Source organism: Pempheris klunzingeri, chromosome 1, assembly GCF_042242105.1.
Source record: "Pempheris klunzingeri isolate RE-2024b chromosome 1, fPemKlu1.hap1, whole genome shotgun sequence".
Taxonomy (NCBI): Eukaryota; Metazoa; Chordata; class Actinopteri; order Acropomatiformes; family Pempheridae; genus Pempheris; species Pempheris klunzingeri.
In genome coordinates this window covers 19,823,534-19,842,059 of record NC_092012.1, presented here as the reverse complement: position 1 = coordinate 19,842,059, position 18,526 = coordinate 19,823,534, and the positions used below count along the sequence as shown (strand labels likewise).

At 40.1% G+C, this 18,526-nt stretch overlaps 1 protein-coding gene across 2 annotated transcripts in view; it reads left to right on the top strand.

Annotated features, from left to right (window-relative positions):
- The window catches only part of smyd3 (SET and MYND domain containing 3), an 80,673-nt gene that overhangs the window by 61,932 nt on the left and 215 nt on the right, over nucleotides 1–18,526 (top strand). For both annotated transcript variants that reach the window (XM_070831127.1, XM_070831120.1), the window contains exons 6-11: nucleotides 2,183–2,250; nucleotides 6,204–6,306; nucleotides 6,968–7,078; nucleotides 9,025–9,112; nucleotides 9,972–10,146; nucleotides 18,320–18,428. In XM_070831127.1, the coding sequence (XP_070687228.1) occupies nucleotides 2,183–2,250; nucleotides 6,204–6,306; nucleotides 6,968–7,078; nucleotides 9,025–9,112; nucleotides 9,972–10,146; nucleotides 18,320–18,428 (654 nt within the window). The remainder of the gene's footprint in view (nucleotides 1–2,182; nucleotides 2,251–6,203; nucleotides 6,307–6,967; nucleotides 7,079–9,024; nucleotides 9,113–9,971; nucleotides 10,147–18,319; nucleotides 18,429–18,526) is intronic.

Genomic DNA, 18,526 nt, shown 5'->3' with positions numbered 1-18,526 from the left:
TCCTGTTTATAATGAATAAGTTAAGTAAAAATCCTCATTTCACATGAGACCTGTCACTGATGGTGTTTATTACAACTGCAGATTTAAATTGAGTCATTTTGCAGTTTGCAGAGTTGTGATTGTGCTGTGAATATCAGGAGGACGGGGAGCATCTTACCTTCCCTGTCTGCATGCCTCTGTCTGCCTCTTTATCTGACAGCCTGAATACTAATATTAGTAAAGTTCTGATTATTAATCTGCTTTCTGCCCCATGCAAGAAGACACACACAAACACACTTGTTTACCAGCACCAGCTCAGTAATTGACACATCAAAGACTTTGGTGCTTTTTTTTCCTCTATTCTTTCTTTTCTTAGCTTTCACTTCTTTGTTAACTTAATTCATGTTTTAGTGTGGTTGTTGCTGTTTTCCCTTCATCACTTCTGTCGTTCTCCTTTCAACAACTTTTTCAAGCATTTTATCATTTAAACCATCTCTGTGCCAACACTGTTGAAAGGAAAAAAACTGTGTCTCATCCTCATTTGAAATCCCTCCGATATCTCTTGACTCTTTCATTCATTTGTTTCCAAAATGTGTCCTTTAAATCATGCAGACCACCCTGATGCACTGTGGGAGGTTTATACACACACTGTAGATTTGTGATAAAGCCAAACTGAGTGCCTTGTACTGTATATTTAGGAGGAAAGATACTCGACTCTCTGTTGATTATTTGTGTTTGAACTCTTAGCTGGATGAGATCGGATATTTGATTGTAAAGATTTGTGATAAACAAGTGCTGGGTAGGTCGTGCTTGTGTGTTTTAAACAGGGTTTCAGGATTTGGATACATTTGTGTACTTTAAGTGCCTAATTTGTTTCAAAATAAAACTCATAAAAGTATATAATCTTCATTTAATATCCTGACAATGTGACACTGAACATTCTTGGTTTTACAGGCTAAGAAGAACTAGACTAAGAGTCCACAGCTGCTCTGTCAGGTAGACACAGCAGTGCTTTGAGCTAAATGCTAAAATTTAGCATGCTAATAAGATCACAATGGCAATGCTAACGCGCCGATGCTAAGCAGGTGTGATGCTTACCAGGTTTGTTCACCATCTTGGTACAGGCAGTCAGCATGCTAACGTGTGTGCACAGTGCACCGCTGAGGCCAATGGGCTCGTCACCAGTGAGGCCGGACTGGGAAGTTTCCTGTTCGATTGGGCTACTTTTTATTTAACTGGGCAAGTCAAATTTGTTTTGAGCTGGTTGTGATAATAACTATTTGGACAGTTTTCCTCTAATAAAAAGGAACACTAGGGCTCGAGGTTTAGTGAGCTGCACTCAACATATAAAGACGGATGTAAATGATGTCCAACAAATCATGTCATTGCAGTTTCTTACAACTAGATGAACCATTTTCATTCTATTCAAATTATTACTCAGTTTTGTCTCTGTGATAAAAGACTCCTAAAAGTTTACCACTGACTATAAGTGACAATATCATAATTATGATATTAAGGCTCAGATCTATATTTATATTCAGTGTGGAGCACAGTGGTGCTCTGACAGAGCGCCATAACTATCCCCACAGCCTATTTCATTTTCCCTGCTCTCCTCCACTGCTCCTTTCTCTCATGTCCTTCACTTCTCATACATCTATCATGTTGAAGTGAATGTGGTAAATGACTTTCACATCAGCTCTATTCCAAAGGAATTACTGGGTGTGTATTGTTCAGTGTTATCTTCTTCCATCTGTCTCTTTGGTGGAGTTTCCAAGGGAATATTGTCTTTAAACATTTCCTCTCAAATTCCTTTCACTGTCTCATTTTTCCAGGCCCTTGAGAAAGCAAAAGGGACTTACTTGCTCTTTTTAAAATCACTATACATTATCACTCATACAAGATTTTGGAGACTGAAAATATGACAGACGTGCCTTTATTTCAAAAACCTTTTCTTTTAAAGAAAGAATTTTCCTGGGTCAAAAATAACCAGGTGATAATTTTATGCAACCCAGTCCTGTGCATCTCAAAGCAAAGACCTTGCATGTCATCTTTCAGTTGCAGTGCCAGTGGGGTTTTGCAGGTGCCAAAGATATGTAAAATTGTTCAGAACATATGATGAAAGGTATTGTTGGTTCCCTGAAGCAATTTCACAAATAATCTCTCCCTCTTGTCTCCACTCTTTTATCCTCTTTCTCTCCTTAAGGTGACGTGTAATTGTTTCACCATCAGTGACGGAGAGCTGCAAGAGATTGGAGTTGGGCTGTATCCAAGGTAACACACACACACACACACACACACACGGCAATGTGCGAAGCATACACACATTTAAAAGGCATCATTAATTTCAATTTAGCTCATGATTTTTGATAGATGGTACCTCTCTCCCTCACAAATGCCACAAAATTTAAATGTGGCTCTTGAATTACCTGCCAGATCACTGCACTCCAACCAACCCCACCCATCCTTTACCCGCTCACTTTCAAAACCCTCTCCACTCTGCTCGCTATTTTCCTGACAGTTCTTTGAAGTAAGAGGAAGAAGGGAGGAAGAAAATAAGTGAATTTTTGTTGTGAGGTGAAAACTTGAAAATGAATGTTGACAGAATATTATAATGCTGTGTGGGGAAAGAGAGTGAGGCGAGAACACATGGAGGAATACGAGGTTTTACTCCAACTGATATGTGATTCTTGTCTGGCATGTGGGAGTGACACACATACACACACACACACACACACACACACACACAGAACGTGGGATGCACTGTAATCCTTGTATTGACTCCTGGGTGAATGGGGTGGGATTTGGCATGTCGTTGCACATGTTGTTAGAGTTGCTACACACACCTACACACACACACACACACACACACACACACACACTCTCACCTACACACACACATACAAACACACACACACACACACTGCAGGTATCTCAGCCAGTTTATCTGGCCGGTGTTGAGATGTCAGATGGTCACAGCGGCTTTACTAAAGCTCAGCCAAGCCATGTGTGTCAGTGTGTCTGCGATTTGTGTCATAACTCATCCATAAATGATGGGCCCGTTCGCAGGATGGTCCCCTGCCTATTCATATTTTGGGTTGCCTAGCAACCACAGGGTTTGCTGAAGAGAGGGGGATTTCACTGGTGAGGCTTCACCTCTGTTCACTGCATCACTTTCGGTTCATTTTATATCTCTACTGTATGTCAAATGTGCTGACTCTCTAATTCTCCTTTCTGTCTCCACTAAGTTCATCTTGTCTTTGTCTCTGTCGCCCCCTCCGTTTTTCCTAATTGTTGAGAATACGATGTAAAGTCCCAACCTCAGAGCTGTTGATGGAGAGCAAAATGATTCACAGCTGGATTGACAACACAGAGTTTTGTTCACTTCATCCAAAGCTGTCGTTCATATCAGCTCAGAGTGCCGTGAACTCATGTGTAGCTGCAGCCAAATCCTCACAGAGACACCCTGGAATGAAAACAGGAAGAGGAGATGAGCTGACGATATGATACAAAGACCTGAGAGATGTGTACGGGCTGCAAACAGTTGAAAGGTGTCATGCGAGAGCCTTTGTCTGTTTCAACCAAGAGTTTTATTAGTCTCTGCCCTGCTGAGACATTATGGTTTAAATGCAGCTTCCGAGGTTTTACATGACAAAATGGTGTCATCTGTGAAACAAAAAAATCTTTTATATTTTTAGATCAAAAATATTGAGAACAGTATTGATCTTCAAACGAATGATAGTCTGTTTCTATGCAGGCTATCAGTGATGTTAACCAATAACAATTTCATGCATTACTGTATAAAGAAATGATGGTAAAACCCGTGAAACCATTGAAATGTAAAGTCAGGAGAATAATTTGGAAAATATAGGCCGGGATCCCAATTGTTGTCTCAGAGCACATAATCATAAAAATTAGTGTTCTTCCACTTTAAACTTTAAAGTGCCTATGAAATGTATTGACCCCACAGCAAATGTTATTGTGTAGCAGAAGCGTTCAAAAACTCTCTTGTCCCACATAGATTCCAAGCAAGTATCCATATGTGCCATGGAAAAGTTGTGCACTACAGTCATCCATAGTTTTTAGTGTTGTTGTAGTTGTAGTTGTAAATGATATCTGCTGCATTAGTGCAGTGCTGAACCACTTCTGCACAACAAAGCATGGGGGACATTTCTCAGCAAAATAAAGACACATGAAGGTGTAACAAAGACAAGGAGGTATTTTGGTCTTTCTCTCATTAAATATCAATTCATAGTCCAGCTCTGTCTCCACTCTTCACACCCATGTGATATTTTACTCTCTATCCTGCTATGTGCAGCAACAGTTAGTTTGAGTTATTGTTATGAGCAGACACTGTTAATGTGAGATGTGGTTTAGTTAATTAACCTAATTAGTATGCTAATGAGCTGCTCTCCATCAGATAAAAGCATTGTTTGGAGGGCTTGATATCTATTTGATATTCAACCTGCAACTTCTCCACTGTAGAACAAAGCCAGAGGGTTACTGATGGAGGCTCAACACACACACACACACACACACACACACACACACACACACACACACACACACACACACACACACACACACTCACACACACACTCAGTCTTTATCTCTCGCAGTCATTGTTTTGCTCTTTGAATATGATAAACGACATCAGCGGTAATGGAGGGGGTCATAAAAACAGACAAACCTCTCAGTGTTTTTTCCCAGCCATGTGTGCAGCGACAGTAAACATCTTTTTACAGGTCAGAGAGGTCTTAAAACACTTCTTTTTTTAATGACAACATTCACGACAATTACAGTCACAGCAGAGGAAAGATGCACATCAAGTACAGACTCAGCACAAATATAACACAAACACCATTGAAAACTGGCACAATTCACTACAGTTACATGCTTTTAGTTTTTAATTATTTCGATGTATATCAGACAACAGTTCTAGGAGTAATACAATCAGTTGCCAGTTTATAAGGTTCAACAAGCTAAATCTAACACAGTCTAATCTAACAATCGAATAAATCGTACCTTTATAAAAGATATAATGTTCAGAGGCAGTGATTCCACTTTATGATCAAGTATATTTCTCATTGAAAACCTTACAATTGCAGTGTATTACTAGTCATTAGGTCATGTTGTACCAGCAGAAGTACATGAATATTTCAGTCAACAAACACCAGGATTTGAACAATTCAGCCTCTCTCTAATAAAATCTGCCTTGCAGATATCTCTATTACTTATCACTCTCTGAATGACTCCCCATTATGTGAAAGCACAGCTCCCTTCAGGCATTCAGTCAAGTCTAGATAAAAACAATCATATATGGCATCAGTGTTTTGATACTGACACTGTCACTCAGTGGGCGTGCGGGTGAGTCGGGGGATTGATTGTATTTATAAAAAATTTGGAAAATGAGTCACAGGAGTGGAGTTCCCGGTATTCTGCTGATTTATTTGTGTTGGTGTGAGTCTGAGAGAGAGACCGACGAAAGAAATGAAGAGTGACATTTGTTATGACAGAAGCAGAGTGCTCATTTTGTCATACCGTGCAGGGAATTATCCGTGTTTGTGTGTATCCATGTGTGTGTTTGGATCGTTTGAACTCTCAGTCTTAGTGGAATTTGCGCAGAATTCATATTATGAGAAGTCAGGTGATATTTAATCCCCTAACATCACTTTGGATACAAGGTTAAAAGGCGCTGGGTATCCCACAGCTGTCACACTAACTTGCCGATAGATGGATGGCGATCTTGAGGAGAAATATGTCACTCAACATGTGTTTTTTTTCTCTCTTCAATATGTTGGCACAAATTACCATTTCATTCAACACTGGTCTTGGTGATTTGAGAACCCCCCAAACAGTTGGACATGTGGCAGGTGGTGGCTCAGCAGGATCAGTCTCTAGCTGTGTCATGAGTTAAAATTTGTCTCAACCTTTGTCAATCTTCAGTCCTCACTTTCTTAGTGTGCCACAGATTTTAAATGAGAAGTGCTGATTTGTGTGTTTTGGCGAAGAGGAAGAGCTCCCAGTCAGCATGGTTCAGAGACTCTCACACACACACACACACACACACACACAAGCACACCAGATTTGCCAGGAAGGGTTTCAATGTTAAAGATTTAATCCCAGATACATTACACTCACTCTCCTCATCCTCTCTCTTCTCCTCTCTTTCTCTTTCTCTCTCTCTCTCTCTCCCTCCCCTCATCGTCTTGTTTGCTGTTTTCCAGTTTATCTCTGCTAAACCATGACTGTGGGCCAAACTGTGTGATGGTGTTTGAGGGAACAAAACTACAGCTCAGAGCTGTACGGGATATCAACCCTGAAGAGGAGGTATGAGCAAGAGAGAATACTCTGCACCTCCACAACATTAACAAGATGGAAAATAACTTGGGTTTTATTGACTGTGATGCTGCTTCTGCTTTTATGTTCAAGTTCTTTATGAGCAATATTTATTGATGTTTTTATTGATGGAGAAGCCACTGCCTTAGGCTGTTTTGAATAAAGCATTATTTGATAGAGATGTTTTCCATGGGCATAACATCACCGTGGTTATTGTCTGAATTTTATTGTGTAAGTACTAATAAATGTTGATAGTAGTACAATGAATTTAATATCATTAAAGTATTCCTCAAAATTGTCACGTATTGAAATATCAGTGCAACACAAGCAGGGCGGCACCTCCCAACTTGGCAGTGTCTTCCCTCATTTTCTGTACTTCTCCATCCCGCTTGAGTATATGTAATGAGATGCAACCATGCCATCTGGATGATATACAGTACACACACACACACACACGTTTTACTCCTACAGTATTTATTTCCCCACCATAGTCTATATCCAGAATTTGAAATTCAAATGATGTATCTTCCCTTACTGAACAAGCATTTAACTATGGCGTCTCGTGCTGCAAATACACCAAAGTAAATTAGCAAAAAGGCAAAACAAATTAGACAAATTCCATCTCAAATAAAAGTGTTCTCTCTGTTTTCAGCTGACTATAAGTTACATCGAGACGTTGTCATTGACTGAAGATCGACAGAAGCAGCTGGGGGACCAGTACCATTTTACCTGCCACTGTCAGCGATGTGACTCTGGAGACAAAGTGAGACACATATTACTTTGTCACATTCACTGCTTATTTTTCAGGGTGTCAGTGGTTAAATGACATGTACGTAATGACCCAACTAGGGACAATGCTCAGGTTAAGGCATGTATCTGATTAAGATGTTTCCTATAAAAGCATCCAATCAATAGTCCTGTTTCTTTGTTATGGAGCACAGTCCAGAAAAATTATGTTACAGTATCATTTTTTCCAGCTATTCCACATCATAACTAATCTCTCTCCCTTCACTCTACTGTTGTACACACTTTGATATAAACTATGCTACATATTGTTTATACTCCAGCCTAAATATAGCACAAAGATAGAGAGTTACATACAAAGATGTATTGTTTCCAGAAATAAATGTTTTACTGACAGCGCAGACAGCGTTGATAACGTTGAAGGTGTATATTATGAAATAATACAGATGACACTGTCTGTGCCAAAGCTTTTTGGCATATACCATCAAGCAGTTAGATTACAGTGTGTCACTGGTATGTCGCAATGTGAGAGTGGCTAAACCTTCCTCCTGTAATCCTCCTGCTGAAGTAGGAGAGCGCTCCACTTCTCTTAACTGATTCTCATGCGTAACAGTCTGAGCCTATGATTGGATCGTTGGTGTGAAGATGAACATGGCCATTGTTATTTTAAGGCCGTTCTCAAGCTACACACACACACACAAACGCTCCCATATGCTTTTGTCTGTATAAAGTTCTTCCCTAATCTAAACAAACCCACATTTCTTAATCTTTTAACTTTGTAACAACTGTTCTTGCTTGAAATATCTAACAGTTGTGGTTTTCACAAGACCAGACGTTCTCACACACACACACACACACACACACACACACACACACACACACACACACACACACACACACACACACACGCTTCAGCCATGCATCTGTTGGCTTGACAGAGTGTATCTGTGCATAACGTGTTACAGTGTACCCTTTCCTGTCCTCTCCTCCTTTTTCCTCCTTCACTCTCACATTCTCTCTTATCTCTTGCTGTCCTCCTCTTCCTCTCCGTCACTCCGTCACGCTCCACCTCTGCACACCTCTCCTCATATCTCTGTCTCTCTCTCTCTGCCCTTGTCTCCCTCTCTGACCACCTCCTGAAAAATGAGAAAAATTATCTTTTCTTTCAGCCGCAGTTTTCTTTTCCATCCATCTCAATCCGCTCAATCTTTCTGTTCCAGCATCTCACTGTCTCTCTCTTTCTTTCACTCAGTATGTTTTCATTTCTCTCTCTCTTTTTTTTTTTTTTTGTCTGTCTTCATTTCCGCCTCTGGCTTTGTTCTCTATATGCTGTACTGTATATGACGCGTTGGCCTCACTCAAACACAACACAGCATCACTAAAAATGTGTGTGAGTGTGTGTGTTTGAGATAAGGTAAGAGAGAGCACATAGTTGACTGTCCCGGATGGTGGCATCCATATTAGTCAACCCACCTTTGTTCTGCATACAACACACACGCACACACTCCACTTTCTCTTTAATCTTCAGGAGATGATGGCGGGCTGCTGGGTTGTGACCCAAAGTTGTCATGGCGACAGATGACTGTTGACATCAAACCCAGTCGATGGTGTGTTGTGCATGTGTTAAGACGCATATGAAATAAAAAAGTGACTTTATTAGTAGATAATATATCTTTAGTTTACATTTTTCATTCTCAGACATTTAAAGGCATGTTACCATCTGTAACTGTTGCTTAGGCAGGACTATATTATATTTAAACCAGCCTGTTTTTCGCTCATCAGATTACTGAGAGTTCAGAATTTGACAACTACTATACAAGGTGTTTTATTCCCCATTCACTCCTCATTCAGGTGCTGTGTGTACCTGCGTGTGGGTCAAGTATGAGCATCAGTGTGTTTATTCAGACATTAATGCCTTATTAGTCAGACTGGGTGCTCTGGTGCTCCCTCTTCTCTCTTTGCTAGGATGAGCTCCTGTTGTCAGGCAAAGGATCAACATGGCGCCTGCTGAAGGAGGCTCTACCCAGACTGGAAGGACTGAAAGCAGAGTTTGGTATCCTTTACCTTCAAGATCCACTACAGTCGGTGAATTCTGAGCACCGTCATCATCCATCATCTACTGTATTGTTGGGTGATGATTAAATAAGTTGGCGCCTCTCCTCTCCAATATTAACATTTCATGAGCACCGTGTGCCGCTTTGTGACTGAAAGAAATGTTACACAATTCAGAGATTCAGGTCTTGGTGGCTGACATGCTTTTATCCTTATAGACTGCTTTGAAATAGGGTTAATTCACTGCTGTATTGAATGTTGTGTCCAAAACACACAAATGCATCAGTCAACAGAATCAGTTTGGTAGTTTAAGTTAGGTAGTGCATATAAATCAAGTTACAAATTAAGTGCAATCAAAGAATGAATTATTAAGCATGCAAAGACACAAATTGTAATTGTGAATGGTGTGTTTGAGTGATAGCCTGGGTCAGACAAGCCATGTTTTAGGAGTTCAGACACTCCAGTCTTCGATCACACTGTAATATGCAAATGTACTAAAGTAGCGTTGTCAAGAATTTTTAATGGACGGAAATTGAGACTTAGGACCTGATTTACTATGTAAATTAGACTTTAAAAATTATAAAGGTATATAAAGGTACTTTCAAATTAAATTTGAATTGAGGTGCAGTGCAAATTCGTCCTGTGTTTTCATGTACACACAGTAAATCTGGTCTTTAATGACTTTAATCATGAAACAAGTGAATGTAATAATAATAATAAAAAACAATTATGCAACTAATCATCATAATCCTCAAAGCACAAGGTTGTCTTCATAAATACTGATAAACATTTCTCTAAGGAGATTTGAGATGTTATGGGTGTCCAGTATAAATGCTGCTTTCCCTTAAATCACCTTCCAGATTGGCGAGCACTGCTAGAGAGCTGCAGTCATCTGTTATCATCTGTTGGTGATGACGTGCCCGATGAAAATCTGTATAAACTCAGAGTGACAGACATGGCTCTGGATGCTTCCATTCACCTGGGACACTGGGAGGAAGCTGTGGGCTATGGAGAGAAAACACTTCCGGTGTACAGGTGAGTCACTCTGTGTGTGTGCGTCTGTGCGTGTGCGTGAATATGTATGCGTACAGTATGTGGTGTGTTTTTTTACAGTGCCATATAAAGCGTCACAACCAAGAATAATTATTTTCTGTTTTCTGTAACTAATGAACCATTTGCTACCCATTTGTCACCCATTAGTGGCTTATATGTTCTCAGATTAAAAGAAAAATCCTCCTCTGCCTTTACATGTGGATATGGCTTGGGATTGAGAGATTTTCTCCTTCCCGATTTAGTGCAGGCAGCAATGTGAGGAAAAGGACAGCAGTAACTCATCCAGAGTGCATCCGAAGTGCAACTCCCTTAGTTAAGACAGACTTGGAATACTGTCTCTACTAATGTGGCTATTTTAAATATTTGGGCTGCTACTCAATCCTGATGTCTTCATAGTCATCACAAGGTTACCATTTTATGTTACTTTAGAACAAGCTCCATCGGTTTTTAATTCTCTGGAAGAGAGGGGAGCATTCTCAGACAGATTACCTGCAGAGATCTTGGAGGTGCATAGCAAGTTAATGTGAACACATTTGGTATATCATAGTGATCTGAGTCTTGAAAGACTGAGGAGATTTTCCAACGCGTTGGATTTGAATCTTTGACCTGTAATCTCTGTGGAAGCAAAACACAGCTCTGAAAGGGTTGTTTAGAAAGCTAGTACAATAGGCCTGATAGAAGGCATGAGACTAAATGAAGATTTCAGGGTTTATAACTGCAATCAGTGGTGGCTGAGAGAGTGCGACACACTGCAGCTTTAGAAATTACAAGCAAATGTGCAAAACACAAACAAATGAGGAAATCCTCTCCACTCCCACAAATGCGTCAAATAAATAAAACATGAGTACAAAGTAAAGAAAGACATTTACAAATTTGACAGCACATCACAACAGCACACACGGGTTACAGAAATGCCATGCAAATACAGGAAACTAAAGCAACTACAACTCTGCAAGTCATGACTAACGTGGAAATGTTGCAGCAGGTTGAGGTCTCTTCCACTGAAGTTATCTGCTTTGACACATCACAGATTAGATGTTTTAGACATTTAAATCTGTGGTACTCAGTGCTTGGTTGGTGGTTGTTGGACTGGGGGTGCTGGTTTCTGAGTATGTGTCAGAATTTTGTTTAAAATAGTTTGTTAATGGAATCCTATTGCATATCTTAGAAAAATTGTTGTTATATTTGACAAAATATAATATGCAGACTGCCTGTTTTAATTAAACTTAAAATTCAGCTGTATTTTTTGCCAGCTACCCAGATAAATGTCTTTAAATCTTTAGATGCAGTGTGATATCTGTGCTGACAAGCCAATATCATTTAGTTTGCCTAAATTAGTTAAAGCTAAGTAAGTAAGTAAATAGTAAAGTTTATTTAGTATAGCACTTTTCACAGAACAAAGTGCTTTACAAGAGTAAAAGAAAATAAAAACGATAAATATAATAAAATCAATAAGATCCCATAGGGTCATAAAAACAATTAAAGAAACAACAATCACCCATAAGAATGAACAGATCTAAAAACACAATAAAACACCCCAATCAAAATCAGTGACTGAGACTGCAGATGGGATGTCTAAAGGAAGGCTCTTCCACAATGTTGGAGCCAACACTTCGCACGATCACCTTTCATTTTTAGTCGAGTGTGGGGGACTGACAGTAAACATTGGTCAGGGACCCACTAGTGATGTATAGATGAAGCAGCTCAGAGATGTACACTGGTGCCTGACCATGCAGGGCTCTATATGTAAAAACAAGTACCTTAAAATGAATCCTGAATTTGATGGGAAGCCAGTGTAAGGAGGATAGGATGGGTGTCATGTGAGTTGATCTGTTGGACCTGGTTAACAGCCTTGCAGCTGCGTTCTGGACCAATTGTAGGCGGTCCAGAGATGACTTGCTGAGGCAAATGGAAAGGGAGTTACTATAGTCCAACCAGGACGATATAAAAGCGTGAATAATCATCTGAAGCTCAGATTGTGAAACAATGGGCCTAAGTTTGGCAGTGTTTCTTAAATGAAAGAAGCATGTCCTGGTCAATAATCTGATGTGATTTCTAAGCTTGGATTGAACAGCTGAAGAGAGGGGGCCAATACACTGTGCAACCTTGGAGGCTACACTATCTGGGGCGATGATAAGGACCTCAGTCTTGTCTGCATTTAAAAAGTTATTTGCCATCCTGTCCTTACTGGCAGACAGACAGCTGTTTTCTCATCAGGTTTAAAAAAGATATACAACTGGATGTCATCAGCGTAGCAGTGATAAGAAATACCCTTAAACCTGGAGATGATATCTCCTAAGGGAAGCATGTACAAGGCAAATAATATAGGGCCCAGGACAGAACCCTGAGGCACACCACGGGAAAGAGCAGCTGATTTGGACGTGTAGGGACCAAGTGACAGAAAAACTCCTGTAGGAGGTAGGAGGAGAACCAGTCCAGAGCTCTCCCAGACACACCCACCCACTGCTTGAGCCTTTCAATCAGGATGCTGTGATCTTCAGTATCAGATCTACAGCTAGAACAAAAAATACATTTTTTTTTTATAAAAGTACAAGATTTGATAATGATTTGGCAAGAGGGAGTAAAAGAGCAGAGAGGAGGAATACAAGGAGAAGTAAAGTGGTGATGTTACAATGAGAGCAGTTGTAGAAATAGAGAGAATAGAAAAGTTGAGTGCATAGTGTGCACAAAAGAAAAAGTACAAAGAAAAAGAAGACAGGGAAATACATGGGAACTGGAGTAGATGAAAGGGACAACACAAGAGCACACATAATTAGCAGACAGACAATCTCCTAATAGATGCACTTCTCATACTAAAAAAACAACAAATTGTGAACTTCTGAATAAGTTCTGAATAAGTTTTTGTTCTTCATGTCATATTACAGTAAATTGCATCAACAGTTTTAATTGTTTTCTGGATGAAGACCTCCAGTCTTCACACATCCTTACCTTCTTTTTTCTGCTGTGTTTTTCTCTTTCTATCTTTCAAACTCAACAATACTCCTATCGATAGGAATAATGTGTGTGTGTGTATGTGTGTGTGTGTGCGTGTGTGTGTGTGCGTGTGCGTGCGTGCGCGAACGCGAGTGTGTGTGTGTGTGTGTGACTTAAGACTAATCGATCTTGTACAAAGGGCAGAGCTCTAGTGTCATAGCTGTGCTCCCACACACACACACACACACACACACACAGATACCACAGGAGAGAAACTGTACAGCCTATCAATAAATAACCAGACACAGAGCAGCAGAAAGAGAGAGATGGTGATGAGGAGAAGGGGATGGAGAGATTGGTGTCAGTTGAAAGAAAGTGAGAAAAATGTGTGTCTCAAAGAAGCAGGGGTGAAACCCAAGAGAGGGATGCTTGTGGGGGTTTTAGGGCGAGAGCACAGACAGGGGTTAGGGGAGGATGGAAGTGAGAGACGGGAGGTGATAAATGAAAAATGAGAGAGAGGGGCAGAGGAGGGCTCCCTGAGAGAGGGAAGAGGAGGGAGGAATGGAAGGCAAAAATGCAGGAAATAAAATTAGAGTGACAAAATCACAAGGAAAGAGGGGAAATGATATAAAATGAGGAAAATGGACAAAAAGAGGACCAGAGGAATGGGGATGGGAGACAGCAATGAAAGAGAAAGAATGAAAGAGAAGGAGAGGAAAGCATTCAGGACAAAATAGTGAGAGATAGTGAGAGTGGGAGGAGGATCTTCCATATTCATCTCCTATCTTCCTCTGGGCTCTTCAGATGGCAGGGAAGAAAGATAGCTGCAGGAGTTCTCTATCTCTATCTTTCTCCTGTTCCTCCCCTCATTCTGTATTCCTTTCTTCTTTCACTCTCTCTGCAGGTCTTTTCGGTTGCTCTATTCAGACTGTGATGTATAGAGAAGATTTTTCCGTGCGCCTGTGAGCGAATAATGCGCGTCTGCTGCAGGCTTTACACGGCAGGCTTATTGTATGTCTCCATGCTGCACATATTTCACTGCTATAGACGGTCTCACACACACACATTCATAAATGCATGCACGTTCACATTAATGAAAACATGCACATGGAGGTGTCTGAGTATCAACAAGAGTATTCTGTGAAGGCATGAACACGTAAAGTAAAGCTCCAACACACTTCTTGTTTATGTCCTTATTTCAGCGGGTAACCATCCCAAACACAGAAGACCTGACATCCCATTAAGATTTACAGAGCAGCACTAATGGAGAGTAAGAGAAAATACTATTTCAGCAAATCAATAGAAACTTTCTCTGGAAAGAAGGGTCAGCTAAATAGTTAAACTGCAATTTAAAGCTCATCCAAATGTTCTTAGTCTTGGTAACAAATGTATGGCTTTGCTAAGTTTTCTAAACAGTGGAAACACAGAACTGAAATTACTGTTGCATTGGACAGAAAAAAAAATACAATTAAGGAGAATACTTAAGTTAATCTTTGCTCCATGTTTTTGTTCTCCATTTGCGTTTTTCTACTTATCCAGATAATCCATGTTTCCCTCTCACTAACAGCAGGCCGTGGATCTTTTGTTCCAAACAAGAGCCTCATTAGTTCCACTGCATTTGCCTGGAAATGCAGCACTTTTCCTCAACTATTAATTTCTCCTTCTTGCCCCCTTTCTTACTCATAGCCAAGAGCTATGGCTTTCTAACTAGCTGCATACAGGGAGACCGCACTTCCCTTCAATTTACTCTGCCGGGGAAAGAAAGGCGGGAGAATTCACGAGACAGCAAGTTAATGAAATTATTTTAATTGCTGTGCTGTTTTCTATATGCAAAGAGGAATTATAATTGGAGATTGGTGTTGATGTGTGTGTTTGCATGTCATGGCAGCTTGAATCACTGGCTACGTAATTAAATCAATATTGTAACTCGTTATTATTCATGGAGGACTAATGTTGTTGGTTTAGTCTTTGAACTTCCTATTTAATGATTCAATTTTAACCACAGGATCGGGGACCACCCCTGTAATTGGTAGGCTTGTCAGTTAGTTCAGTTAGGCTTGAAGGTGTGAACAAATGGGTTATTAGCATTATGAGTGAAAACTCTGCTGGAAAATTATCAAAGAAGCTGAAGAGTTTTCAGTGACTCTGACTGTGGCCACTATAAGTTAATTCATTTTGATTTCACCCACTTCAGAAAACAGATTTTCCTTTTTAATAATAATAATAATAATACTACATTTTATTTTTAGGGCGCCTTTCAAAACTCACAAGGTCGCCATACAGAATACACATAAAACATACAATATAATAGTCAAATTGTGAAAAACTTTTGGTGTAATAAAGTTGCTGTCTTCAGTCCACACATAAAACAATTAAAGATCAGTGCTGCGTTAGCAGCAGATGCAGTGTGGTTTCTGTGAACATGTGATATTGTATTGAGAGCATTGAACCCTTGTGTGGTGCATTTACTCTGCAGAGAAGTGAAATACATCAGGGTGAAGTGGATTGTAATTGACCCTGTGTGCAGTCATGCTTATACATCAATGCTGGTCTGTATGTGAGCATTCACATGTCTGTGTTTGCTTACAGCTCTTTTTGCTTGTAAGTGAATGAGTGTCACTGAGAGGGAATGAGCCAGACACAAAATTTAAATGGAGTGGGAGAGTTAAAATGGAGAAGTCTTTGTGTCTCAATGCGCTTTGTCCTACAGCAGTTATATAACATAAAAAATTATATAACTGTTTGTATGTGTTATCAAGAGACAACAGAGAGAGAGAGAGAGCACAGGGAACCAGAAGATTTTAAAGGGCAGCAGAGGTACAGACAGTGAAGGGGAGGGAATGAATGGAGCGCAGCAGAGGAGAAAAGGAACCAACCGACCAACAGACTTCACCAACATTAATCCCTGCAGCCAGTGGGGCAAAAAGCACAAATATAAACAGGTAGGAGCAGAGCAAAGGAGATGTGAAATAGGAAAAGGAAGGAGAGATTAGAGGCGGAGGATGAAGAAGAAAAGAGGATAAATGACAAGTAGAGTTGGGTAAATGAGCGTTTTGTGAACTCCAGTGTTTACTGACAACAAAGCTGCTTCCTAAATGTCCTCAGTGTGTATTTATTTTTATAGGACTAGGACTAGTAATGTCCCAGTTCTTTGTGTGTGTGTGTGTGTGTGTGTGTGTGTGTGTGTGTCTCATGCATGTTTATACATTAATGTGGGGTGTTCTGTATGCAGAGAAGTTATTAAGCATCAATGTATATCATTAAGCAACAATCCTATTCCATTTGTATGATTGTGTGCATATAAATGGATACAAATTTAGTTATCACATAATTATTTGCCTTTTAGATTAGCGCATTTCAAACCAGTTTAATAAATGAAAGACCATTTGTTTTCCATGCTGTGCATGTGTGTATGCCCCCTCTATCAGGGTTGTGGGAGTATCTTGATGTAAAAATCATTGATCAGGATGATCAGAACTCTGGCTCTGTCACCATGGATACATACCAGTGATCAAAACCCTGGCATCAAAAAATGTCAAGTAAGACTCGCTCTTTCTGTATCGTTTCTGTCACTGGCAGATTAGCTTCTAGGGAAAGTGAGGTGACAGTCTTCATATGTTTCTTTTGGCGATAATAAACAGTGTATTCATGCATAATAAGACAGTGCACATACACTGTATACATGCTTGTCATAGTACAATACATGCAAGAGGTATGAGTATATACAGTATGTGTTTTTATGACTACATGTTCACGGCAGATGTGCAGTATCAGTTGTGCAGTTGTGTGTCTGTTAAAGTAAAGAAACTGGAACGGAAAGGAATTAAATGCAGCAGCTCGCATGCCAAATAATGTAAAGAAGTGGACTTACAGACAGACTAGCATCCAAAATGCACACACACAGAGACACACCCATATTCAGGCGGGTATATTTAGATGGCAAAAATGGAGACATTCATAATACGCACTTGTACATACTTGTAAAGACATTTCCTTATTTTCATCTAACCTTACTTGACACTTGCACACAGACATGGATTGGCAATGCATATTTTAATGGTCTTGTCCATTTAATTAAAATATGTTTGCAATCTTGGGACGCCAGACAAATTTCAAATCAAATCTGCCTTGTTGATCTGACGTCCACTCTGTTGATGTCAGTAGGTTACTTCAGGCTTCAGAGTCACAGAGGAAATTGGCAAATTAAAGCATATTTCATTTTAGTTTGCCACTTCCAGTGTACACTCTCATTTAGAAGTGAACTTCATTGAACTTCATCAAATAATGCATAATTTGCTTTAATTTGCTTTTTATGGCTGCCTAGAAAGAGTTAAAGACATGAACATCACTTACTAGTCAGTGTTACAGGAGTCTAGTATGCATGGGTTTTACACATTATTCTGTCAGATAAATTACTCATAAAGCTGCACAGAATAAAATCTTAACTGCGGACCCAGCATAATTCCAAAATGTCATCTTGTCGTTTTCGTGTCATGTGGAGTTCAAGGACAGTGCCCGCGGTGGTTCCCATGTTTAAAAAATGGGACCAGAGAATGTGCTCCAATTACTGGGGCATCACACTGCTCAGCTTCACTGGGAAAGCTTATGCCAAGGTGCTAAAAAGGAGACTGAGGATGATTGTTAAACCTCATATTCATGAGGTGGGATGTGGAATCCATCCTGCAACATTGGGCCAATCTTTACTTCTGCAAGGATACCAGAGGGGTGATGGGAGTTTGGTCATCCAGTGTACGTGTTTGTCTCGTGTCCCTGTGGGTGTCTTGTGAGGCGTACTATAGAAATAAGAGGTGACAGGACTATTGATAGGAGCCGCCCAGCTGTGTATAACCAGAGGGAGGGAGAGGTGGTTCTGCATTTCTGGTGGTAGGTCATGATGGATCGTTTGGGAGGAGCTAGAGGACGGGGCTGGGTGTAAGGATGTCTGACATCCTGGGCCTAGACAAGGAGCAGAAAATGAATGGATCAGTGGATAAATTATGCCTTACAGCCACTAGCTTATGATTTATACGTCTCTGTTTGGTTATTTTCAGATAAGATTAAGTGTTAACTGCTCCTCCATGAGCTTAATGCAATATCAATAACATTTAGACACATTGATTGAGAGATCTGTGTAAATGTTACACTACTCACAGGGCCAAGAGAAAACATTAGCTGTTACCCATGCCTCTCCCTCTGTTTTCATCTTCTCTCCTTTCTTAAGACAATACTACCCTGATCCCCATCCAGTCCATGGAGTCCAGCTGATGAGAGTCGGAAAGCTGCAACATTACCTCGAACATACTGTGGATGCTTTGGACACATTCAATCAGGTGATTGTAACACATGTAACAAAACAGGTGATCAGACACAAGTTACATTACAGTAGTTAGCCAAAGTTTCCTTTTTAAACAGCTACGGTATGGTACCA